The sequence below is a fragment of the Anas acuta genome (genome assembly GCF_963932015.1).
Source record: "Anas acuta chromosome 2 unlocalized genomic scaffold, bAnaAcu1.1 SUPER_2_unloc_1, whole genome shotgun sequence".
NCBI lineage: Eukaryota > Metazoa > Chordata > Aves > Anseriformes > Anatidae > Anas > Anas acuta.
The window spans coordinates 233,316-259,799 of NW_027075980.1; the positions used below are offsets into that span (position 1 = coordinate 233,316).

Consider the following 26,484-nt stretch of genomic DNA (forward strand, 5'->3'; position numbering starts at 1 on the left):
TGTCTCTAAGCTTAGAGGCAGCTTGCAGCAGCAGCAGGCTCAACTCAGACCTCCCTTCTGAAGTTCCTTTGAGATCGTTCTTCTGTTACTTGAATTTCTAAATTAAAATAAATATTTCATTTGAATCTGTGCTGTCTCTAGCATTTTTGCACAACAAACAATGTCATAGCCCATTACTTGTTTAGAGTATTTAGAATCATTAATACAAGCTAATTCTGTTCCTGCTCATTAAACAAAGAACATAAAATAAATGCATTCAGGCTCTGTAAATATTACAAAAACCATGGGTCCTCAACAGCAAACTTTTCTTTCAGGCAAGGCATATGTTCTATATCGCTGTCCATAATACAAGGACTAGATTTATTTATTAAATACACTTTAGGTGCTGCAGATCAACACTACTCCCACTCTCATCCCGTCTGTGATGCCTCAGCCTGACTCGATGGAAATATTTTGGCACATTTAGGAAGGATCACTTAGGGTAACTGATGCATCAACAAAACTGTGAAGTGCAAACTACAGTATCAGAATACACAGGATGTGAATACGCCAAAAGACCCAACTGGTTCACTGGCTGGACTCTGCTCCATGTTTGGGCTCCCAGAAGCCCAAGCTCAAGATGCAAGTCCTCAGCAGGAAGACTCCCTGCCAGAACTGCCCAAGCTCTCCTCTACTGTTGTTGAAGTATTTCAGCAGCACCCTTGAGTGCTTTTATAGTACACTTAGGGACTCCCTCCTCCATTCAACCATTTATAGCCCATCTTTGAAGAAAATTGCTATCCCAGTCCCTCAAAGGTGCAGTGGGATCTTGACCTGAGTGTTTTTGAAGTGACCGCAGTGTAAGGCAGGAGCAAAAACAGCAACCTCTCTTCAGGCTCTGGCCCCACTCTTCTATGTTGATGAGGCTACACTCATGCCAGATCGGTTGGCAGGTTATTAGCCCCTTTAACACACACAAGAACACACACTAGCTTTCTTTGCGCTTTTATCCAAACTACAAGTACATCACAGAGATCTGCGCTCACCCTGGAGCATTCTTTACACATGGCTAAAAAAACAGACAGGCAGAAGGGGTAGGGGTGAAGTCCTCCAAGTAGAGTTCATGCTGACAGGTCACTGTTATCAAATCTCTCCTGGTCATACACCTCTGCCACCACCTTTCTTCCTGCAAACCAGCGCCCATTCAAAGCCTGAATGGCTTTGTGTGTCTCTGAGGCCATGGAGAACTCCACAAAGATCTTGACAATGATCTCAGCATCCTCCTCTTCTCCCTGCTTCTCCTGGTAGATGATGACCCTGTTTACAGCCCCAAATTTGCCACACTCTTCTGTCACTTCTCCCTCTAGGTCATCATCAATGTCCTTTGGATCCACCATGTTGCGAAGCACCATCACAGTGGACTGCAGAGAGAAGGAACAATACAAGTGCATTAATAGAATTGAGACACTAAAGTTAAATGCAAACAACCAACCAACCTAGCAAGCTCTTCTTAGACACATCTTTGTAGTGCAGGTGACTCAAACTATCTCACTTTTCTTGTGCTGTTGCTATCCAGTAATTTTTTACTTTGTTACCTTCAAGAGTTTTTTTGTTTGTTTGTTTTTAGATTTTTCCTTATGTCTGAATACAGTAGGAAGTTTAACTTTTTTTCAGACCCCTAACATTTAATGGCTGACCAGGTACTTTAGTTAAAGCATCAACCACAGAGTAACAACACGAGCTTTTCAGAGTGCCTGCAACACACCTTCTGTACATATCCCCCACTAAACCTTTTTATAACAAAGCACTTCTCTTTATCACAGAATAACAGATGATTTAAGATAGATGATCAGGATCACCTGATCCAAACCTAGTTCTCAAGCAAGGCAACCTTGAGCAGGTTGCCCAGGACCATGCATACGTAGCTTTTGAATATCTCCAAGGATAGACTACACAACCTCTCTGTGCAGCCTCTGTATGTTTTTGCATGTTAGAGGCCCAGCTCTACCACACCCTTTCTTCCCACTGATGACTCTACCCAACATCACAGTTTAGTGGTCATGGCATTTCAGAGTCAGTTTACCAAGTATAAAGCTGCAGAGCTACACCACATTAAGATAGACCTAAAACTAGTTATCCCATTTGCTGATAACTGGAACCAGCTCAGGGTAGCCACATTACACTCACCTCTTGTTTACGAAGCAATTTCTGCATCACCATATGACGGGCACTGCTGCCAGATATGCTCATGTGTTCCTGTTCACTTAGCATCTCTGGCCTCTCTGACTCCTGGAATACCTCCTCCTCTTCCTTTTCCTTTTTGACCTCCATCAGACCCAATGCTGGGGGACTGGCCAGGATAGGATTCACAACTCCCACTTGGGGGATAGTGACGGGAATCGGAGGTCGGGCGGGGGTTACACCTGTAAGAGTACAAACTCTGTAGCATAAAGAAAAGAACTGGTGTTCTGCAACATTCGAATACACACCAATCAGTAATAAAGAAGATCAAAGAAACTATAGGTTTTTTTTTGGCTCTACACAAACAATGAGCAGGGAGGCATACACAGCAACTTGGTTAACAATATGGGATATATACACTCAATATATTCATCATATTCATCATATGCCCAGAAGTGAGACAGAGTACAGGTCTTTGCATGGGGTAACAACTATCCACATCCAGAGTTTCACTCAGGGTACTATGCACACACTGCTGTGAATCTCATGTACCTATTGTATCTATTATATATCAAAAACTCCTGCTATGCTGTACAGTAACAGCTCCTGACAAAGTCAGGGAGGGAAGAGGATTTCAGCTTCAAATTCTCCTTAATCATGACCCAAGCTGTAAAGAACCGTGCACTGTAACAGTTACACAACTGACAAAATGAGGAGTAAACATACCTGTAATGACTCCTGGTGCCTGCGCTGCCATTACAGCCTGTGGCAATGCCCCTAATGGCTGGGCAAGAGTCAGTGCTGGAGATACTAGCCCAGGGGTAGCCAAAGTGCCGAGAACTGCAGCTCCTGCCACTGCTTCCTACAAGAAAAAAAAAAAAAGCACTAATTCTGCATCAAGAAGTCGTGTTATGGGTATGTTCAACTGAGGCTCAGCCCTTGTCACACTTAAGAAAATACTAGGTATATAGATTCTGAGGATGACAGCTCCCCAAGGCTACTATAAAAAAACAAACAAGCAAAAATCTATGCCACCCACAGAAATGTGGAAGCTATGAGATGACAAGAATTGGAAGAAAAGTGCTCAAATTTCACATATCCTCTCAAGCTGCTAGGCAGGTTACTGAATGAAAAACATCAAGGAATTCAGTACAGGATCTGCAAAATACACACAATTCCAGGACAGGAGGAATCTCTGCTTGCTTCCACCTGCTGATGCTCTAGAAGACCTTAAGAGCTCCTCAACCAACTGTTTAAAGCAATTGAGAAAAAGGCACTGCTTAACAGTACTACACAAATAAAGCTTTTCACTAATGCTAAGGGATGTGATCCACTTAAGCATATCAACCCACTGCCTTTGATGAAGCTCTTCTTCAAACTTTCAGCCTTGATAATTAAAGCATTTTTAACTCTGTTCTGTTGTCCATACTGTCTGAACCTCTTCTCCCATTGCCTGCATGTCTCCATATGGACCGTACATGAGCAAAAACTGGATACACTTTGCAGCTTTTTTTCCTACAGTTACACCAAGTCACTTTCTCTAGTTTTTCCTGCATATCAGGTTTTCCATTTCCCTGAATAACTATGTTTATTTCGATTATAGCAGGTATAAAGGAACATCATTCTCATCTCACTCTAGATGAGCAGAATTCAACCATATCGCTTAACTAGACGAAAACATTTCCATAAAGCTATCAAAAATAACACACGTAATATATCCTAGGATCCCTTTCGTTTTGTTTTCCAGGCTATTGATCTCATAATGTAGTTATTCTGATCCTTCTCTTTCTGTTTTTCATTGGGATCATATAAGCCCTGACATATCAGAGCAAAAATTCTGGGGTTTTGATCCTTAAATGTCACATTTCGTACTCAGCTGGTAAATGCTGTACATGTTTCTTACTCCAGTCTTCTCTGATACTCAATTCTCCTCTACATTAACAATGCTTTTCATCTCCGTGTTACCAACTAATTTCATCAGTACTCTTTTCCTAACGCCTACAACATGATCGCTAGTATTTTTGTGTATAGAGATAAATCAAGGACAATTTATAAGTAACTTCACCAAGAAAGTGAAGTGTAAGCAACTTCTAGCACAGCACTAGCATGTCTTCTCACCTGGTTATACTCCTTGACGTTAATTATAGTAGCCTTGGTCTTATATGCATATGGGTCTCTACTAACTTCTGAATTGTTCATAGAATATGTAGTAAATATTTTTGCCAATTAAGTGCAACAGTAGTCTTAACAAAGTTAGTTATGTTCATTTGATGTTTTCCTAAAACATCTGAATGCATCACGTAGCTGTTTGTTCTTCCTTTAAAGCTTGTATTCAATCTTTCCCTACCACCGGTTTCAGAAGAAAGTCCACAGATATCAGTTTTGTATCCTACCTTAAACCCAAGTATCATATTTGCTATTCTTCAGTCATACAACAATAGCTTGACTTGACAGACTAATTACAAAAAAACCACGAAACTTAAATGTAGAACCACACGTGATAAACTCTTGATGGATACAAACCCACCAAGGTTGCAGTAATACCACGTGTAGCATTAGCCAGTTTGCCTTATGCTTCTAACGAAGGGGAAGAATACTTACGTAAGCATTCAGTGCTGCAGTAAGACTACCATAATGTTGACTACTCTGGTAGTTAGCTGCGTCACTTTTTTCTTAAATAGCCAAAGAAACTCTCTCTAATAACTTTAGTTTCTTATTTTCTGTTTCAAGACTGACTTTTTTTTACTGTGTAAAAAAGTTTAAGTGTGGAAACGCTTCCTCCTTCTCTGACTTGCACGTGAATTCCAAACTGCAGTTGCGTTTCAGATTTGAAGTTGCATCTCATACTTGAAAGTTTCCCTCTCATGCCCATGATTTCTTCAATCCCACTGAGTTTACTGATTAACTTCTCTGAATCACAAAAAATATATGAAACTAAAGCCCTTACAGACTACATTGGCCCATGTTCTTACTAACAGTAAGCTGTTCCATACAGGAACTGTACTGGGGGCATAACCTACAGATGCCTTTTTTTTAAAACAAACAAACAAACAAACAAAATTTTTAACCTTTTAATTATTACTCTTTTCTCTAGTTATCTAAAACTACCATCATGGCAAATCAGACAGGTAATCTAAGTCTCTACAATGTCTAACTAAAGGGAACAAGACTGCCGAGTATCTCTGACGTCCTTCAAAACCATTATTCTATATACAGAATTAAAGATTTTCCTAAAGTTTTCCTCACAGTAGCAAATCCTGCCCCATTTTACAGAAAGAAATGATAAAATTTATACAGATCTGTAAGAGATCTCTACTAAACAGAAGAGTTAATAGTTCTTCCTTAAGGTGATTTTGATCCAAAACGTAGCCATACCTCAGCCTGCCTCCTTAGTCAAATGCAGACGTTTCCAGATTGTAGTGAACTTACTACTTGGGACATGCAAACCACTTTGGAGTTTCACACGAATAGCAGCTTCCTCCTCCCCCTATTTTTACCTGTACCTTGTGATTCAAAGAAATATTAGTACCAGGTATAAGCTGGGCACCTCAGCAGGTTTATTTATTTATTTTTTTCTTCTGGCTCCAGAGCATCCAAGAACTGAACAGTGCTAGAACTTGTTTTCTTCTTGGGCAGCAGGGATGCAGGAAGAGATCCTGTCCCCCAGGCACAGGTACGCAGGTTACTTTGAAAGGCAATTTTCCTCCAACAACACTTATAGGTTATAGCCAGGAGCTTCTATTATTTTGAGCAAACTAAGTTTGAGAACTGCTAGACTCCTGCATCGACATCCAATTCTGCTGAACCCACTGTATTTCCTGCTTTCTGGACAGCTTAAAGCCATGATGGACCAACTTTCACCTTACTATACAGGCAGAGTCTTTTCAACAGCAGTGTTGCTCATGCAACTATTATTGCCCCCACTGCTGTCTGACTACTCACATCATATTTTAAAGCATTCTTTTAGCCTCTGTCATAACCACATCCATAATTGTTTGTATGCCTACCAACAAGGAATCCTCTCCAATTTATTCCGTCATTTAAAAAAAAAAAGTTCTGCTCAGGCGGGCCAGACTCCATTCCAAATGCTGGTGTATCGGATTCGCACAAGTGTGTCCTGGGTAAGCTTCTACATGTGAAGTCCGGGAAAGAGTACAATCTAGGCTTGAAGCCTTCACTCAAACTAGAGAATACAACTGGTTGGAACAGTTTGCATGCTTGTTTTTAGCAGGGTGACAATAAACATCCACTTCTTTCAGTCACAGCAACTTATGTCTTACCTGTGCTGTAATCTTTGCTGTCGCAGCCGCCGCAGCAACAGCTGCTGCTGGAGGTAATCCCCCTGGTGTAGCAGGTGTCAGGAGCGGCATTGGAGGAGTCACAGCTTTACCAACTCGGAGATACTGACCCCCAAGGTCAAAGAGGTTCATAGAGGAAACTGCATCTTGAGAAGACTGTGCTTTCTCATATTCTATAATGAGAAGGAGGAATATTTGCAAGTGACCCTTTTTACTCCTAAATTCAACTCTCTTACTGCACAATTATGATTTATATTTGTTTAAAAAAGCAACCTCTCAGTGCTTAGCTTGCTCATCTCACTCCTCTGATCACATAAGCACTGTTCAGAACAGCAAGCATAGCATAATCTCTCAACCCCCATAAATGGTGAGTAAAAGTATCTGGCTACTAATCAGACTTCTAAATACAAATTTATCTCTATCGCATTGTTTGAAGTAACTCTTCCACTAGAGTAAAAAACGATGAGGATGATCCCAACTACCTTCCTTATCCCAGAACAAGTATCAGATAGACATTTTACCAATGAAACCATAGCCTTTGTGTTTTCCCGTCGTGGGATCTCTGGCTAGCGTGCAGGATTTGATCTTTCCAAAGGCCTCAAACACACTCTTGATGTCATCATCTGAAAGGTCCTGATGAACAGAGGCCACATAGATGCGGTTGAAAGCCCGTGCCTCTTCTGCTAGCTGGTCTATAATTGGCTGTGCCTGACCTATATTACTAGGTCTCCCCACCTGCAGAGAACAGGAAACAGTCCATTAAACAGTCTGAAGAGCAGCAGCATGACTTGCCAAGACATACAGTAGGTAAGCACTAAACCACTTGACTTCCCGTGCAAACCACATAACCCCTCATAAGGTCAAAATTAACAAAGGGCAACAGCTGACTTTCAGCTCTGGGACACAACCTGCTTTATGATTCTAGAAGTACTGGGAGCCTGGACTGACTCGGTCGCCCTCCTTCCCCCTTCCTCCTAGGTAAAGGTTTATCTTCCCTAACCTGCCAAAGACCAACTTCCAAGAAGCAAAAACAATGCTGAAAGCAAAACATGTTTCTATAACCTTCTTTTGAAGGCTCCTAAACCCCTAACACTGCAGAAATGCATCAGAGAGAAATGAGGACATAAAACACTTTGCGGGAAATGCCAGCTTCCTCCCCAGATTTCAATCTCCAAAATTCCACCTTTCAGAGATCATCTCCTACTTACACATAGCTACAAACCTTTGTTCTTTTCAGCTTGTGCTGAACGCCTCCTTTTTGTATGGCAAGATACTTAAAATTCCTCATGCTACTGACAGGCAAAAAAAGCGCCTGATGCTACTTATCTACCATCCACAGGCACAGCATATGAAGAACACAAAGTATCATGAATCATCTTTGTTTTGTGCTTAAGTAATTTCCATACTATGTGTGTGTGAGGGGGAACTGCCAGCTGATAAGAACAAGTTTCTTGACTTTATTAGCATGCTGGGTGGTTCTCCTCAGAGAGTGAGGGGCCAACAGACTCTATATACTTAGCGGGTTGAAAATGAAGATTTATCAGGGAACAGGCTTCAGGTTATCTTCCATGCTACAGTGCTAAGGGAAGCAATTCTAGGCATCAAAATCTTTATTCAAGTAAAGAGAACTAGGAATTTTCAGGGCATGCCTGTTACTCACCTTTATATTTCTTCCTCCCAACATGACAGAATTCATCTGCTCCAAGGCCAGCTGAGCAGCTTCAGGCACCTCATATTCCACAAAAGCAAAACCCTAGGACAGAAGGAATACTCCTGTTGAATTGTACATCTTGTCAACACCAGTGCCTGCTAATGCAGCCAAGAATTCCCACATGCTAGATTCTGACTATTGTGGTCTGAGAAGTGTTTTCCTTCAAGGCTACTGTTTTCAGAATCTCTCATACCTAGAGGCCTAGCAGAGAAAGGCTACTGCATATAGGACCGCTAGCTGTTTAGCATCTTTTGTGCACACCATACCCATGCACATATGGTTCCCACTACAGAATACTGCAAAAATAAGCAGAGCGAGCAGATACAAACAATTTCTTAAAATCAAATGCTAAAGCAGCCTTCTCTCTATGACAAACATTCCTTCTTCTCCTGGATATATTCACAAAAGCCTCAGAGAGAATAAAAACATCACTTAAGGCCTGTTAACCAACCTTATGTTTCATCGTAACCGAGTCCCAGGACATATCAATGCTTTTTATGGGTCCAAATGGGGCAAAGGCCTGGCGAATGGTATCTTCTCCAAGTTCATAGTATATGGAGCCCACATAAACACGACACATGATGGCCAAGGCGCGCTGCCTCTGAGCTGCCATCTGTATTGGAAAGAAGAACTGGCTGGTTAGATCAGGGGGTGGTTATGGATGTCAGGACCTCCTTCCCTTCCTCCTTCCCTCCCAGGAGCTATGACCCAACAGCAGGTAGCTCCTCACTGGGCTGCAGCACAGCCTGGTACACGTAGTAATAAAGAAGTATTTTCCTGCTCAATGCACAGACTGCTGGAGCGGATAAGCAGTACAGCTCACTCCTGGGGCAGTCAAATCTTTGATGGGGTCTGCCACTTCAGGAGCCTTAACTCCAACCCCATTGGTAAGGTCTAACCCTCCCCAGCATGATCGCATCTCCAGCAACACTTGCAGGAGGAGGAAATAACTTCATTCTAGGACAGCTTCCCCCTCCAGGCAGCAAAGGTCTCAATTCTAGGCACTATCAGCAATCCCTCCCATACCCTCCCGCAAGGGGCAGCAAGAGATCCAGTATCGGGCACCACCTACTCACTCCCTCCCCCACCCCATCCTCCCAGGCAGCAAAGGATCTGGAATTGGGTACCTCCTCCCCACCCCCTCAAGCATCACACACCACCTCCTCCCCTCCACCCACCCCAGGCAGTACAGGATCCAGTACTAGGCACCACTTCCACCACACATTTCAAAAGCAAAGCAAACATGAAAATAAAAAATAAAAATCACATGGTTAAATGAAACTTCTTAGTTAAGTGTGTGGTGCTAGTACTTATCACTGCCTGTTGTTACTGGCTCAGATAGTGGTGCAGCCCCCAAAGACTCCGCCCTTATCAGTTTCGGTGCAGAGAAGGTCTCTGTGCTATTTTCTCCTAAGTATGCCTGAAAACCTGTTTGCAAGACAAATCCAGAAATTTCTTAAAGCAGGTATCCAAAAAAGCAGTATCCTTCAATTATTTTTCACCCATATTACAATTCCAAAATTGCTACTACTAATAAACATCATTTTGGAAGATGCTGCCTACTAAAATCACAGGTTTGGCCAGCATATCCTATCAGCACGTCTTGGGACCAAGGCAGAAATGAAGGCTCTGTACAGGCAGCTAGCTCCCTACGATCAGCAAGACTGAATTAGAGCGCGTTGGAGATGCGCACAGGGCTTCGTTCCTGTTCTGCATGGAACAGATGGAACAAACATACGGCAGTAAGGGCTACGGACTGTTGCAGAGCAGGCAAATGCAGCATTAAGCTTGATGCCTTTCTCCCTTCCCAGCATTACAGTGGTTGGCATGAAAGTAGGGAATGCTGGAAACTGCGCCTTCCCCACCACCACTGCTCAAGGGGGTCTGTAATCGAGGCCTTTACAAGAGACCCACCTTCGGAGTGCTGCAACAAGCATGAGCACAATGAGCTCTGACGTGTCTGGGGATGTTACATGGCAAAACAGAAGGGACTGCAATTCATCTGTGATAGTCAAAGGATCGTGGACATGAACAGTACCTGAAGAAATCCTTCTCCCTCGTAACACATTAAGTGACATTGACCATAGGAGGAAACGAACTGTAAAGGTTCAACTCCTATTATTCCATACAACAGGGATACTATAAACAGGAATGGTTCTCACCCCATACTGCTGCTCCTGAAGTGTATTAAACTCGCCTCTTGACTGGGTTTAATATTTCACACAGTTAAAAACAAGTTGCTTTTCAATATCTCTGCAATGCTGTGACTGGGAGGACTATGGCACGTGTACACGCAGGACAGCTGACATGTTGTCTCCCAGGTTCTCCAACACCTTCACAGCTCTGGTGCATGAAAGCCAGTGATCAGTAGCCCCTCAATCTGTGTAGTGCGTCCATTTACAGGTTCAGAGCCATCACCATTCTAACCCAAGTGTCTGAGTGAAGTGCCTCACCCGTGGTGACACAGACTGTGACAAAGATTTAGTGTTTTACTAGGAGTGCTCTTGGACAAGACACTGCAGCCTTGCACCAGGCAGAGGTAATTCCCACCTTCTGAAGCCTATATATGCAAACAGGACATTTCCTTCTTTTCAGTTATCAATGCAACAGTGGCAAGAAAAATGGCATTTGTCCCCTCCCATGGCAGCAACTGTTACGGGAGGATATCCACATCTTACACTGCTGCATAGATTCTAATGAAATAGGTGGGGCAGAGCTAAGAAGACTGTTATGTTACATCTGGAACATATTAGAAATCTGGAGCTACAAAGGCAGAATTTAGGGAGACCACAATGACTACAGGCATATATGGATCACTAACAGGAATCAGCGTCAATTTAGGGGAAGTGATGTAATATACACCTGCGAACTAAGCACAGGACTAAGTGTCAGGAACTCATGAATAGGAATTTTATTGCTTTCACTAGCTATATTAAATCATTTTTGCTGGCCACTGGCCCTTTTACTCAGTGTACAAAATGGAGCTTAAAGTATCTGCAGTCTTCATTGGAAAGGCAACAGCTAATATTTGTACATATGAAATATTGCTGATAAGTACTTATGAAGGTTATTTTAAGGACAAGCCAAAACATCGTATTGGAATGGTGCTTTAAATGAAAGAGGCAATGCAAAAACATCACCACTAGCTCCAATTTTAATATAACAACGCCAGGAAATTGTGCTCATGTTGCTGAACTGACATGGGAATCTTGAGCTGTAATTCTCAGCGGATTAGGTAGACAGGAAGCTTTAATCACAGGCACTAAGATACTGCAGTAGGAAGTTCAGACTGCACTTCCTTTATGTAGGAATCGATGATTCTTGTCAACAGGAAAGCGTGTTGTACACAGGCCTGTTTGCATTTCCTACATTCCTGATGGGCTTTGGGATAAAGTATTTGCTGAGAAATGAGTACCAAAACTATACTCAACTGTAGCACAGCTGAATGGTTCAGAAGACTCCTACATTCTGTCCCATCAGCAGTAGCCTCCAATTGTCTACAGTCTTAGGGAAAGGATTCACAATATTAACTATGCCCCTGAGGCTAATGAGAAATCAAACATTTCCCGTTGCATTATCAGTATGTGCTTTTCATCTATTGCCCAGCTGTGAATACGAGCTGTGTGGGTTTTTTTTAAAGCAAAATTGGTGCTGTTAATACTATTAAGTATGCATCTACATTAACTGGTAGAAGTTTCTTGGGCACAAGGGTTCAGAAACCACCTGTGCAAAAATTGACGTTGAGATAGAGGTTTCTATTCCAATCCAAACTTACATATTCCCATAAATTTTATTTTGGCCCCCCTGCTGACATGCTACCTACCGTGACAGTGTTATAGGAGGGAAAACAGGTGTTTTTAGATTTAGTGCAGCTTTCATTTTGGAGGACAGGCCTCCAGTTGCATTTTACCAACTCAACATTGCATTTCAGCAAGATGAGAAAATACTTGTAAATGAACCTTTGCATGCAGAGTGGAGGTTATAGGACACTTTCTGCAGTGGCCATTGTTCAACATCTCTGGAAAAAGGAGGGAATTGATAATCCCAGGTAATCATAGAATCGTGGATCATATAATTAAGCTCTTTGTGATAGCTGATTAGAAACTCCATCACTAAAGGACCACACGGGTTCTCTGAATAGTTCTGCAGTTCTGTTACTTCCATCCTGCCTTTTCTTGTTTGTTTGTTTTTAAACTTTACTTGAAACATGACATATTCACCTGGTCTGGAAACATGCACAGTAAGAGCAATCTTACAACCTGGGCTACAATATGTTCTGCAAGCCTGTAGTGCCCCCATCTTCCCCAGCACCATAGCTGCCAAGCCTCTGGTGCCGTGAGTTCGCTTCATAAGAAATTGCCCATTTGTGAGTTACCTTGGCAGTTAGTTTTAGGTCAGGACCTCAGAACTGTAGCATCCCTAGAAATGCAGCTCCCACAATTTCACAGGTGTGTTCAGTACTGTTCGAAATCTAAAGCTTTCTTTGCCAACTGACTCCAGGACCCCGACTGCCAGTGTCACAGCAGACTGCACCCAGCCCAGGATGTTCCTCTGGGGAGTTTACACTTTGCCTCTGCTTGTTGTGCTTGTCCATAACAGGTGGGTATGTGGGAGGGTTGTGCTGGGTTGAATTAAGAGCATTGTATTACCACTACATACTTCCCCACTCTAGGCCCTGACTAAGACAAAGTGCCCAAGAAGAAGTGAATATGTCTATTGACCGATTGTAAAGGTGAGAGAGGATCTCCAAAGCCCATTGTCACTGCTGCCATCTGAAAGACAGTAAAGACAGAGTTCAGTCTGTTGGAGCTGAGCATACTACGGCTGTTTGTAAAAACTCAAGCAGAGCGGCGGCACAGGGAACCTGCGAGAGAGGCCTCTCCTTCCTTGCCCCTCACTGCCTGGTCCCAAGGACTGTCCAGCGCTGGGACCCTGCAGATTCCAGTCCCACCAGGTCAGGGTGGAGTTGTGCTGCTGCCACTGCCTCAGGAAGCAGGGTCTTCTCCCAGGGGGGACTCAAGGCAATAGTAACCTCTGCAACCACTGTCGTTGATTCACCCCCAGCATTTAAAAAGGAGCCCCTCAACTAGATCAGCCACTCAGAAACATGCACAGCCCTGAAAGGCCAGAGCTGCTTAACGTGGCAAGCACATCCACAGTGACACTTCATTAAAAACATCCAAGACCCCAAAGCTGTTATTTTGGGATTCCTAACTTTGAATAGGAGGCAGTGATATTTGTTCAAGAAATCTCCAAAGAAAGGGAGATTTAAATGGCTATTAAGGGTTCTCCCAGTACATAGGCCTTCCAGCGTTAATAAGAGCAGCCAACTGAACTTCTCAGTGAGGCTGGCAGGGCACCTGGGTGAAGGGGACGGAAATGGGTCCGCACTGTTGGTAACATGAGGGAGAGGGGCACCATCCCGTCAAGCAGAAGAGATGGGGCAAGGATATACGGTAACTGTAGGCACCACCTTAAATGTAATTTGAAGGTGAAACCTACAGAAAATTCTTTGGCTTCTGGTGATTCAAGAAACATTTAGGCAGCCAACAGGTGAGAAAAGTTCTCCCCAGCAGGAGAAAAAACTCCGGGGGCAATTTGTACAGGTGAGTAAAGGGCATTTCTTTAGAGGGCTCAAGACTGTATACTTTAATTTCACTGTGGAAACAGAAGTGCTTTCACCTGGCTCCGGGCAGGCCTCAGGGCTGTGCTCTGGTTCTAAGTGCAAAAAGAACTCCACCTTGTTGGGGAGAGTAAGACAGAAAGAGCATCTCAGAAGGTCTCTCACCTGCAGGTTGGTGAGTTGCTGTTGCTGGTGGGCGATGGTTTGCTTCACCAGCACACTCTTGATACTCTGCTCCATCGCATACTTCTTTGCCTAGGAAGAAATACAGACTTTGTAGTCACAGCCTGATACCTCGGAACAGGGAATGATGTTTGACTTCACACCATAGCTCCCCAGAACCACACAACTGGCTGCCAATGGTGCTTTCTGATGCTCCAGCCCTAAGCTCTAAGGCACTGAACATTAGCTGGCGGCAAACAGCTTACTAATGCCTTGGTCTGCATCTTGGAGTTGCGAGCCCTGAAATACAGCATAACGCTCGAGCAGAGGATTGGATGGACTCAATCTGCAGCAGGCACAACGTTAGGAAAGCAGCATGCACTACACACTCAGCATTTCCCCTCTTCCTCCCTCTGCCCCTTAGATCCCACCAGAGCACCTTACCTGCTGGGATGAGGGCAGGACAGATAGCCTCCTTCAAGTCCTTTCCACTCAGAGAACATCTGGACAAAGAGGCTCTACAAAAGGGAAGGGGGCTCCTAATCCCCATGCCCAGTCTCTTTACTGTGCACTACCCCTCCCTTTCTTTATTGTATTTGGACTATTCAAATTTGGAGGACCCACTGCTCTTGCTCACTAAAATGCTCCGACTCTCTTTCTCCAATTCCTAGGCTGAGGACACAAGGCTGAGTTGTCTTTTTTTTGTTCAGTCTTCTACAAATTTGACAAAGCCTGAGCTTTACACCCAGTGGAGTTAACATGAGGCTCTTTGTCAAGGGAAACCTAATACCCACACGTGCCTGTTCCCAGCAGAGGGTACAAACACATTCAGCCAACCCCTCAGGCACCTGCTTTCCATGGCTGTACGTGTTTGGGAGGTGCCAGGGAACAGTAGGCTCTAAACCGTGGCTTTGAGACGTGTGCTTCAGAAACCTGGAAACGGACAAGGGGATTTACATCTGTCAGCTATGGAGAAGCCAGAGGAAACGAGGCCGTTTCACACTGTGAGCCAAACACACACACAAGCAGCTTCAGCATTACGGGAACATTCACATGAAGCCTACCCAGAACAATGCTATACTTGCCTCAACTGAATACATAAGACACCTATCCCACAGTTCCCACATTCCCTGGTTTTGTTTCCTTCCCCCTCTTTTCCCAGTTCTGCTCTCCTCAGCAAGCCAGGCACCACTCTCACCAGCAAAGTGGGCCAGAAGTCAGCAGTAACCTCCCCACTGGCTGTACAAAACAGGACCAACAACCAAAAATCAGAGCTGGTCTGAAATTTTATCCAGATTGAGACACATTGACTCAAGTGGGGTTGAAAATACTTGCCACATGCTACTGGGTCTCTTTACATGGAAAGGTGCATAAGGGAAAAACAGACTTTGTAATGTGGTGTGTGGACAGAATAAAATATCAGCTGGAGCGCATCAGAAACCTTTTTCTTGTGGTGTACAGTCTGCTCTTCACGGTAACTTTATGGCAGTTGCATATTGTCTCAGAATTACAATATGTTCTTAAGTTGTTATGATTACTTATAATTTTTTTTGTTTGTTTTGTTTTTTGTTTGTTTTTAAAGGAAAAGCACTCCCCCTACCACAAAAGGGAATTCCATATTGTGCTCCCCAAAAAGCATCTATAAACTCCAAACCAAGACACAGTTCTTGGGCACAATTTTGAAGATGTGAATCCACACAGAACACAGTCATTATCCCATATGTAATCTTGACAGGTGATTTTTTTTTTTTTAATAACATCAGGAAAAAATGTAAGTTTCAAAAAAAAAAAGAAAAAAAATAACCAATCAACCAAAAAAGAATGCTAAGATGTAAGTTCATGTCAAGTATACTCACTTTCTGGAGAGCTTCCTGCTGTTCTGGTGTGAGGGGAGGAAGCCCCAGCTTAGCTGCTGTGCTTTGTCCATTTTCCATCTTAATGGACTCTGTACCCTAAGGAAATAGAAACACACTCATGGAAAAGCCATTCTCACAAATCTGACCCATTTCTTCATTCCCAGAAACTCAACACACTTGTCACAGTCTTAGGAAGACTTTTTAGCCAACTATTATTAACTCGTGAAAAATTGTTCTTTAATATTATAGCCACTTCCCATGGGAGAGCTATTCCACCAACTGTACAAACTGATGAACAGGTCGGATACTTAACCTAGAGTTCCCTTAACAAATGTTCAGTGAAGAAAAATGCAATAAATATAAGCCTTCGCTTATATCATCTCCATCCTACATCTCAGTAGTTAAATTCTATCAGATGTAACTGTATATTCTCGTTCCATCTCTTCCCATACCAGTTTGTAACCCCTGATTTCTCAAGTTCTCTTTTTAAATTTTCTCTTAAAGTTTTCAAATTTCACACACTGTTCTAGGTACTGAGTCACAAAAAACATTCCCATACCCGGTATGATGCATATTACCTGCACATGCAGATATCCAAACCCAACATTAGAGCAGACCTAGAAAGAAGCTTCTGGGCCACTGGGCTAATTTTTTGTGTGATTTCATAGATGTACACGCAACTAACAAACCTCAGCCTTCTTTGGGTCTTAGGTGCTCTACTGACTTCTTTGCCTCATGCTTGTGCTTTACAATGAAGTTCCTTCCTGTGAAATAACTGCTCAATTATTCCTACCACATTAAGTAACACTAAGTTTCTCTGAAGTATATACATCAAACTGGGTTTGGTTGAAGTGATTCAACAGCTTGTGTCTTTCTGGTAAGCATCTACCAACTTGTATCCTTAAGGAATTATTCTTTAGTGGCCCAAACACAGTCACATAACTGATAGTCAACGTAAAGGTGAGGTTATCAATAAAAGCCTGTTAAGATATATCTCAGTTCTCCAGTTAAAAAGAAAACAAACAAAAACACTAAATACTCTCTAACAAGAACAAACCAAAAAAAAATAAAAAGGATCAGACCCATTCAGACAGCAAAACAAGAACAGCTTTCCTGACACGGCAACAAAGCTGTCACATGGGGAAAAAAATAGTACCAAAGTAGTTGGCATTTTAGCAGAAGAACAGCAAGTATTCCTGCTCATTTGGTTCCCATCCATTCAAAACAGAACATTGGCTCACAGCACTCACTAGTGAGTTTTCCTGCAGGCACAAATGCTTTTTAAAGACCACTGATCTTCTCCAGGAAAAAAAAAAAGAAAAAACACCACACAATTCACTGGAACATCAAGAGCCTACAAATATAACACCAAAACAGAGAACAACAAAAAGCTGTTCTAGTGTACAGCCAATGCCTCAGGGAAGAAAAACGCAGTCTTTCGGAAGCAGAAGCTCCTGCATCACGTCTGCACACAAACTGCACGTTTCATTGCATCTTCTTTACCCTACCACGAGGCAAAGGGGAACACACGTTCCTGAACAGACAAGCTGCTGCTACAACTCTCAGCACGAGACGACAGAACTGTCAGCTAAGCTTCGTGATAGCAGAGTGCTTCAGGTCTGAGCACACACCTCAGTGAGGAGGGCCTTGTGCTGTACACCTGACTGCTCAAGACAACACCAGCACGGTTCCCTCACTGTGTCTGCCACGGTAACAGTACAGCACAGGCCAGTTAGCTGTTTCCTCCAGAAACACAACTGCATTGACGGTCCTGTTTTTCACTTACATTTTCTGATTTGTTTTATTTACTGATAAAAGCAGAATGTTCAGCTTTTGCCAGGGAAGAAAACTACAAAATAGCTGTAAGATATTTTGAGCAGGTAGATTCCTTCTGTAAGTGATAGATACCACCTGAATATAAGTGAAGCTCAAGCACATTCACAGTATTCTCAATATAGGGAAATAATTTGTTATTTTCATTGAAATTTAGAAACAAAACAATGTCAAGCTCAAGAAGTAAACAGCAGAAGAGGTGAGAGAATAAATATCTTATGCATTCTCAGAAGACATTGTAGAGGCACAGACTCAATCTGGTAATAATCTTTTTAGTCCTCCCACTAAAAAGGAGTTAAATAAGCCCTCCTCCTCCCCCCAAAAAATTCAAGGCCTCCTAAGCTGCCTGCTTTGTCTACAGTAACTGCAAGCTCCCCCTGTAAGAACAGAAGCTTAGATGTGACAACCTTTAAATATCACAACCACCACGTACCTGCCATGAGGACTGTGATCCCCAGCTGTATTTTTTGGCCCATTTGCTCCTGTTGCTCATGCACTGGAGTCATGACCATGGTATTTATTACCTTCTACACCACCACCCTCGTCCGACACTCCTCCCAGATGTTAGAGGGACCGCACCTACTCCTCCCCTGAGGCAGGGCTGCCACTAATCCTTTCCCACAGCTGATGTGGGGGATGCCTGATGCTAAATGCTGCTTAGTCAGCTCATTAACTAAACTTACTTTCCTCTCCAGGTACAAAATGAGGTCACATTCCTTTTAAGAAAGGAAACCCTAATTAGTGCATGCAGGAAAAGGCTACCTTACAACCTGCCACAGCACATACAGTCAGTTTGCTTTCCCTAATACACACACTGCTTTTTATGTTCTAACTTACTAAATGCCACATTTGCCATCACATTATCTAGCCATTCTTTATCTTGAAATCCTCTGGCAATTCATTTACCTTAATGGCTCACAGCCAGGGGAGGTTCAGAATAAGTATCAGGAAAAACTACTTGGCCAAGAGGGCAGTTAAGTCACTGGAACAGGCTTCTTAGAAGTAGTTGATACACCATTCCTGACCATGCTTGAAAGGCATTTAGATAAAGTTCTTAATGATGTGTTTTAACTTTAGGTTGGCCCTGAAGTAGTCTGAGATGGACGTGATCTTTGTCGGTCCCTTCCAACAGGAACTATTTTATTCTACTCTAAAATGACAGCAACTGAAGCATCCTATTGGACTAGAGATTTCTTCTGACGAGATGAACTGTGTTCGTTTTCCCAACAGAATCTTGCCCATTTCTTGTACAGAACTGGTCCATCACTGCTTCAAGTGAACACTGCCCATAGGGGAACTGCTTTTCTACAGGATCACTGCAACAGAGGAAGAACCAAGAGCGTGACTACAGCACAATGGTCCCCCTGCTGCAGGCACCCATTCCAGAGTCTGAACCTGCCTTTGTTGTTCACCTGCGTTCTGTCTGTATCATCCATTTAAATGATGACACTCTCCCAACTCAGTGTTCGCAGCCAACCACTTAACATACTAGAATGGATAAATACCCTTATCTGTTCAGTAGCAGATACATGTTAGGCTGAACGGACTTGTGCCTGTGAAATGGTATCAGTATATAAGTTATCATGGGGAAAACCTAAGCTAATAGCAGAAAGCAAAAATTTAAGTACATCCTTTACTCACTGCAGTTTCTCCAAGATTAGCCCGTTTGTCTCAAGTCCATCAACAACCCATCTGCCTCCTACCAGGCTACAATGCTTTCTGTGTTCTTTATTAAGGGCAAGGAGTAGGACCTCACCTCCCTTAAAAGCAAACAAAACCACAGGATGAGTTTGATGATGTTCAGAGATATACAGCCTAGATCATTCTTAATCTCTATTTTATAGGATCAGTTCAAACTTCTGTTTGTGTCAGTCTCAAGTTTACCATGAGGAGTTTGAGAGCATTTTAAAGGAACCATGAACACTGAAGCAGAAGCCAAATAAACCCTCCCAATGTAAAAATCTGTTCCACAAGCATCTGAATGCAGTGTTCTAGGGTTGCAGTTACTTCACTGGTTCCTATAGATTGAACTTCAGAGCTGCTTTAAATAACCCACAAGGTCCTGAAGAGAATCAAAGCGCAACCTGATACATGAATCAAAACAGAGATGCTTGGAACCATTTTATGCTTGCAAACTGGGAAACTCAAGTACACAATACTGATCGAAAGATAGTATTGCATAGTCCAGTTGTAGTCCCAAAGCTGGGGAAAAAGAACAAACAAACCAACAAGGAAACCTTGAAGAAAACAGGGAGACCTTTGTGTGGATTCCAACTCTGTACTTATTGTCACAGCGCACCAGGCATGAACCTACGGACAACACAGTCAAATTGAAAATAATCAGCAAAGCAATAAGGTAATGGTGACCTGTTTGATGCAGGAAGGCTGTATCATCTCAGAGATTAACTCTGATTGTGGAACACTGAAAAAAAAAAATTAAAAGTCATCCTGTTTCTTAACTAACAGGCTAAAAAAAAAAAAAAAAGTCTACCCAGCTCTCTAGGGGCCCTTTCCCATTTCTTTACATTGTCTGTATGTTACCGTACAGTCACCTCCTGGAACTTCCTGAGTTTCCTTAGGGAAGGCACCTTTTCTACTGCTATTTCTGTTTCCCCTCAGCTCTTAACTGAGTGATTGCAATGTAGGAGTAATAAGATACGGGACAAGCAAAACAGTGGAAGGCATATCGAGTTTAACAATTCACAACAGAAAAAGCTATTCCAGTGACCACATTTTAGTATGATTCATAAAGGAGAGACTATTATATATCTACATTTAATGTAATTTTAACATTTGAGCTCACTAAAAGGCATAGCTTCTGAATACTGGTTGATAACATCCAACTCCCAACACAGAGGGAATAATCAAAACTAAGGACGACAAATTGATCTAGGAGTCAAGAGAGTATTCAAGAAGCTAGACCCAGACACTACCTAACTGGTTGGTTCCCAGCTCTTTGCCATCAAATATCCCTCTGAAAAGAGACCAAAAGATACACAGATACACGTGCCTACCCCGATCAATGGTACAGCTGTAATGAAAGCTTACCACCACATACCTTTTAACACAGAGTTTCTTCAAGGAAGATTACTAACCTCTCTGTTACTCCAGAGTATTTGAAAAGCGACAGATGATATAAAATGATCCCAATCTCTATCGCCAGTCACAGTAAATTGAGACTATCACTTCTCTCTTTCCAGGCACAGTAGGGTAATACCACTAACGAGAAAAGGCTTGGCACAATTAATTTGAATCTGCTAAGCAGCAGCATAAGAGTAACTGTTGGTGCTTTATACTAACACCGGCCACCTTGAAAACTACCTTATTTAAACACATGGAAACAGGAGGGAACAAGAAAAACGCATGAGTTGACAACAGAAGCAGAAGAATGCGAGCTTCCTTTAAAATAGAAATAAATAGAAACTGTATACCTGGTGCTATGAACATTGCTTCTGAGCGTTGCTTGGCCCTTTAAGGTGGTTTGAACTCCAAGAGTTCAGGCACATTCGTTGGAAATTTATTACATGGCTGAGAATTTCTCTGAAGTATAAACACACACAAGAGAAAAAGAAAAATACAGAATCTTGTTTATTTTAGGAACCATAACAAGCAAACAACACAAAAGATTAAATAAGACAGAAGTGGAAAAAGGACTGATGATATTTTAGGAGTCATTAACAAACAGAAGCTTCACCTAGAAATACCTGGCCAGTATAATCAGTTTACTCCTTGCTCTATTACTTGCACCAGTGCTTGGGAACCTGCATTCACCTGAACGTTTTCGTACTGCAACACCCCATGCCAGCAGTGAAGTTGGAAGAAGCATCAGCTGAGTGCCTTGGCAAAGGCAGTATTTTTCTGAAAAATAAGCCTGGTGGGCGAATAAAAAGTCCTCCGTCATGTACATAAAACATTTAAGGATTTTGCCCCTAACTACTATTTAAACTTGTAGATTCAGCTCTAAGTTCCGTAACTTCCCAAGTCTTTCTCTGCACTGTGACTTTCTGCTATTCCCAAACTACTTTAGTAACTCCTACTTTTCACCACTTTTAGACCACTTCGCTCAGATGGAAGCAGCAGCAGTGCTAGTTTCCATTACTGTAAGCGTGTGCAACAAATGTGCTACCGACAGGGAGAGCACAGGGCACGTACAAGTTTTTTGTCAATGCTACCAGATGCGCTACACACAGAACAGGCACATATTTAAACCTTTCAAAATGTCACCTTTATAGCATCTCATGACCAAAGTGCTTACATAAACATGTGTAAACAACATCTCTTTCCTTTAGATGAAAAAGGCAATTAAATGTCACTAATGCCGCCAGTAGCATATTCAGTTCTGCCTGAGCACCAAATTCTACTGAAGTAAAACTGTGGAAAACATGAAAAGTCTTAAAAATACATGCATAAAAATGAACTACATACTCCCCCAAAAAAACAATTCCTTCTGATGCTTTTTCATTTGAGAGATTCTTTCTGATGCCTTGCATTTGATAGAACTATTCTCAGCTCCACCAGAACTGAGAAAAAAATACCTTCTGGATGTTACCTGCACATGCAGAATGCTCTGCACAGTCCCGTACCTGTCACGGAACCCAGAAATCACAACGCATCTCAATATTTGGCTCTCAGAGGAAGCAAACTGCAGTTTCTGACAATCTACAACACAGTGCTAAAACGAATTATGACATACACAATCTGATTTCTCTTGACTACAAACAGGACAGTAAGACAAGCCAATACACTCATCCTTTCCTAAAGGAAACACTGCTTTCCCTGACCATCATCTCACCTCCTTGTCAACAAATCAACAACTGTTCAATGAAGCTGACAATTTGTCATTCAGCAGCAGCAAGAAGTTCAACAACAGAAAATGCTGGGTTCTGCACCTGGGTTGGAACACTGCCGGACACAGGCCTGGACAGGGAGACGCGTGGCCAGAGAGCAGCAGTGCAGAAAGGGATGTGGGGGTGCTGGTGACAGCAGGCGCGATGTGAGCCAGCTGAGTGCTCCAGCAGCCAAGAGGGCAAAGCACATTTTGGGATGCAATAGACACAGCACAGCCAGCTGGTCAAAAGAGATGATTGTCCCACTATATTCAGCATTGGCATCACCTCAAAAGCTGTGTGCACTTCTGGGTTCCATAATATAAAAATGTTGTTAAGGTCCTTAACACCACGGAGAAGAGGGCAACAAAGCTGGTAAAAGGGCTGGAATGCATGTCCTGTGAGGACACTTGGGTTGTCTAGTCTGGAGAAAAGAATGCTAAGAGGCAACCTCATTGCTTCCTGCAGCTTCCCGAGGAACTGAAATGGAGAGGGAGGTGTTGGTTCTTCTCCCTGGTAACAGATGATAAAATGTGAGGAAATGGAACAGAGCTGTGCTAGGGGAGGTTCAGACTGGACATTTGGAAAGAAATCTTTATTGGGAGGATGGTTGAACCCTAGGACAGGCTTCCTTCCTAGAGGCAGTTAATGCCCCACGCCTGTCCATGTCCCAGAGGCATTTGTACAGTGCCCTTGGTACCTCACTCTACCTCTGGTTAGCCCTGACGTGCTCAAGCAGTTGGACTGGCTGATCTCTGCAGGTCCCTTCCAACTGAACTATGCTATTCCAAGTCCTTCAGCTGCTAAGTGCAGCTGTAGAGCTCGCACGTAGCTTCAACATGCACGCTGGGATCCCCTGCACTGCAAGTTCTACAAGACCCACCGCTGGGTGCGCCTCTCTCCTAGTGCCAGGCAGAGCGGGCAGTCACTGCACACAAACACACCCCAAAATTAGTTCTCAGGTCTGTTTAACCACCTTGACGAGAGGTATTCACACAAAATTTGCCTTAGCCTCACAAAAATACAAACAGATATACTTTTCACAAATCAGTTAACAGAGAAACCCAGAATAACAACATCAGTGCTTCGGAACTGCACAGAACACCCAAGTGAACTTAATTTCGGCTGATAAAACATGCTGTCACTGAACTGCCCAACACAGAACATGCATGCCTCCTACGGGAAAGGACCAATTATCTAGCAGAGCTGTGGTTTTTAGACTGTAAAAAAGAATGACAGGTAAGCAATTGCACGAGTATATGGAGTGATGGCAGAAAGGTCTAATTAAACTTCTGAACACTCAGCAATAACGTGGCTGTGGTTTTATCCTTGTAAGTGGAGCTGGTGAGACAGAATTGCAGTACCCATTTTTTGGTGTTTATGTATTTAATGAACATCAAGAGTACCAAAAGATCGTAGGAAAAAACAGAAGTGATGCAAAAAAAACCCTCAAAATCAAAAAATCAGGTAATTACCAAAATTGCAAGCACTGTTTATCATTCTGAACTACCACCACAGTGGGTGAGGAGACCACCGAGCTTTCAAGGAGCATTTACAATGAAATCGTACCAAGAACCAGTACCAAAGCTACAACACAAAACACTCACAGTACTGCTACCAAAAGCAGTGGCACCAAATGTTTCTGACACTAAAATGGGTTAAAATACAAGTTTCTTCAGCAAGACGTTAATTATTTAAACAGTTATAACCATGTGACTCCTTTTCTACTGCAACAAGGTACCAACTAAATTACTGAATAAATTAAACCAAAATTGCATTAAATATTGATTACACCTTTATAAGAACTATGCATTTATTGCCCACTGTCCCCACAGGTGGCACACACAGTCCACTCTACGGTCCCCAGAAGGGGACAGGAGGCATTAGGTGCTGCACGCCCTCATCTCATACGCACACACTGCTCAGCCTGACTGACTGGGCATGCGGACAGTATCAAGAAGGGAAAATAAAAGTTGTTGCAGCTATGGTGTCAGGAGGAAGAGAGCCTGCCATGCCGGAAATCTGCCTGTATTGCAGTAACGCTGCGGATAACAGAACCAGGAGCAGGCAGATGTAACCCAGGAGAGCAGCGGGGTGTGTCACAACATGCTGGGCAAGAAAATGCAGTAGTACGTATCTGTCATGCATATCAATATGCATCTTTCATTGTCATCAACAGCTTTAACAGTTCTATGATTTTATTCAGAAAATTAGCTGCAAGCAAAATCTAAGTTTACCAAACTCCAGAACTGTGCTGGGCTCCTCTTTATTGAAGTTACCTTGTCCTTAATTCTCAAGGTTTTCTAGATAGCCATCAGGATTTAAATTGTCCCTGAACAACAAGAAAGCGTTGCAGCCGTCCTGATAAAAGCAATCCCTGCAGAAGCACTAAAGATACTTTAGGGCAACTTTCTGCTCATATCACAGAGCAGCCTGTCCTCTCTCCAGCACGGACAGGAGATACAGGAGAGAGTGACACTAACACTGAACATGGCAGAAAAGATACCAGTGATCACACAAAAAGCACGTGCTGGGACATCTGAATTCTTCATTTTAAGGACCATTAGTCAGGTTTTTTATTTTTTTTTTATAAGCACAAGGTAAAACACACAAGGCACAAATCCTGATGAGCTAACACATGACACTGGATGTTCAGATCCAGTTTATTTCCAGTAAGATCAGAACAGAACTCACATAAAAACACACAGATTATTAAAAAAATGACTTGGAAGTGCTTTAATTCAATGCGTGAGCCTGACAAGAGCAAGTGCTCTATTTAAGATGTTTAACAGTTCTGAAGTTCAAAATAAACTTTATTCCACCAAAAATGAACCCATCATGAATAAAAGCATTCAGCACTCTGGCAAGCCAGTATGCTTGTTCCTGAAAGGGGAGAGTAGAAAAGCAAGCCATTAAGAAACATCCCGCTGTGTCCCACCAGTAGTCCCTCTGGCCCCCTTAACAGCAGATGATATCTGCAGGGAGCGTGAGAGCCTGGCCACCTGCTTTGTAGTTTCCCAGCATCCACAATCATCGTACTACAGGTCTCCTTCCCTAGCAGCCTGACACCTAAGAGGTTACCTATTTTCATTTTGCACGATTCCATACGCTACTCTGTATTTCACTAAGAATAAAAAGGACTAGGATGAGGAATGCTGAATAACGCCCTACTGAACTACTTAATTTCTACGATTTACGACTAACTCACACAGAAAACAAGTCAGTCTCTGAAAGGAGACTATTCTGGTGTCTTACAACATTCGTGGCCACTTCAGCAGAAGTCTAAAGAACCACCTGAAAACACAATGAACTCTCAGGAAAGTCGATAACGTTGGGCTCATTTCATGAATAGGTAAAATAAACAACAGCAAATATAAAAATAACCAACAGGCACCGGACATCACTTCCCTTTAGTCAAGGAAAGTAACCCACCGCTCACATTTTAACCTCGGCGCTGAACACTGCAGAAGAGAAATTCCCAATCAAAGTCTCTTAATAAGCCCCACCACCTACCTGGACCTGCTCAAACACGCAGGGTCGTGAAACCATCACACGAACCGGCCCGCGCGCACCTCAGCACGGGGAAAGCCCGGGCCCCACCCCAAACCCCAAACCCCGCCACAGCCCGGGCGCCGCTCGCCCTGCCCAGCACGCGGCACGGCGGGCCCGTGAGGAGCCCGTGAGGAAGGCGGCCTCGGGGAGCGGGAGGCCGCCCGCAAGGAGGCCCGGCGGCACCGAGCGCACCCGGCCCGCCCCCGCCGGCCCGGGAGAGCCGCGGGCGCACCCGGCGGAGGCCTGCACGGTCGGCGCCCCCCCGAGGGCTCGGGGCCGGGCCAATGCCGCCCGCCCCGCAGCGCGGCGCCGCCACTCACCAGGGAGATGGTGGTCGTGGCCGCCATCTTGTCCACCCCGTCGGCAGGGAGCGCGGCGCTCTCGCGACAGCTTCAGGGCGCGCGCGGAGAGGCGAGCTCTCGCGAGCGCTCTGAGGCAAGCGGCGGGAGGAGGTCTCGCGAGA

General features: G+C 43.4%; 1 protein-coding gene across 3 annotated transcripts; it reads right to left on the reverse strand.

Moving 5' to 3' along the window:
• Nucleotides 1-968: 968 nt before the first annotated feature.
• Nucleotides 969-26,484, reverse strand: PUF60 (poly(U) binding splicing factor 60). 3 transcript variants are annotated; one of them, XM_068668187.1, is made up of 11 exons: nucleotides 26,342-26,484; nucleotides 15,811-15,906; nucleotides 13,958-14,047; nucleotides 12,891-12,941; nucleotides 8,621-8,782; nucleotides 8,119-8,211; nucleotides 6,980-7,193; nucleotides 6,441-6,631; nucleotides 2,887-3,022; nucleotides 2,167-2,402; nucleotides 969-1,400 (listed from the first exon to the last, which is right to left on the reverse strand). In XM_068668187.1, the coding sequence occupies exons 1-11, from the start codon at nucleotides 26,366-26,368 to the stop codon at nucleotides 1,101-1,103; spliced, it is 1,596 nt and encodes a 531-aa protein (XP_068524288.1). In that variant the 5' UTR covers nucleotides 26,369-26,484; the 3' UTR covers nucleotides 969-1,100. The 3 variants fall into 3 exon arrangements, with proteins under 3 accessions (XP_068524288.1, XP_068524290.1, XP_068524289.1); XM_068668189.1 differs by lacking the exon at nucleotides 26,342-26,484 and adding an exon at nucleotides 21,075-21,176; XM_068668188.1 differs by lacking the exons at nucleotides 12,891-12,941; nucleotides 26,342-26,484.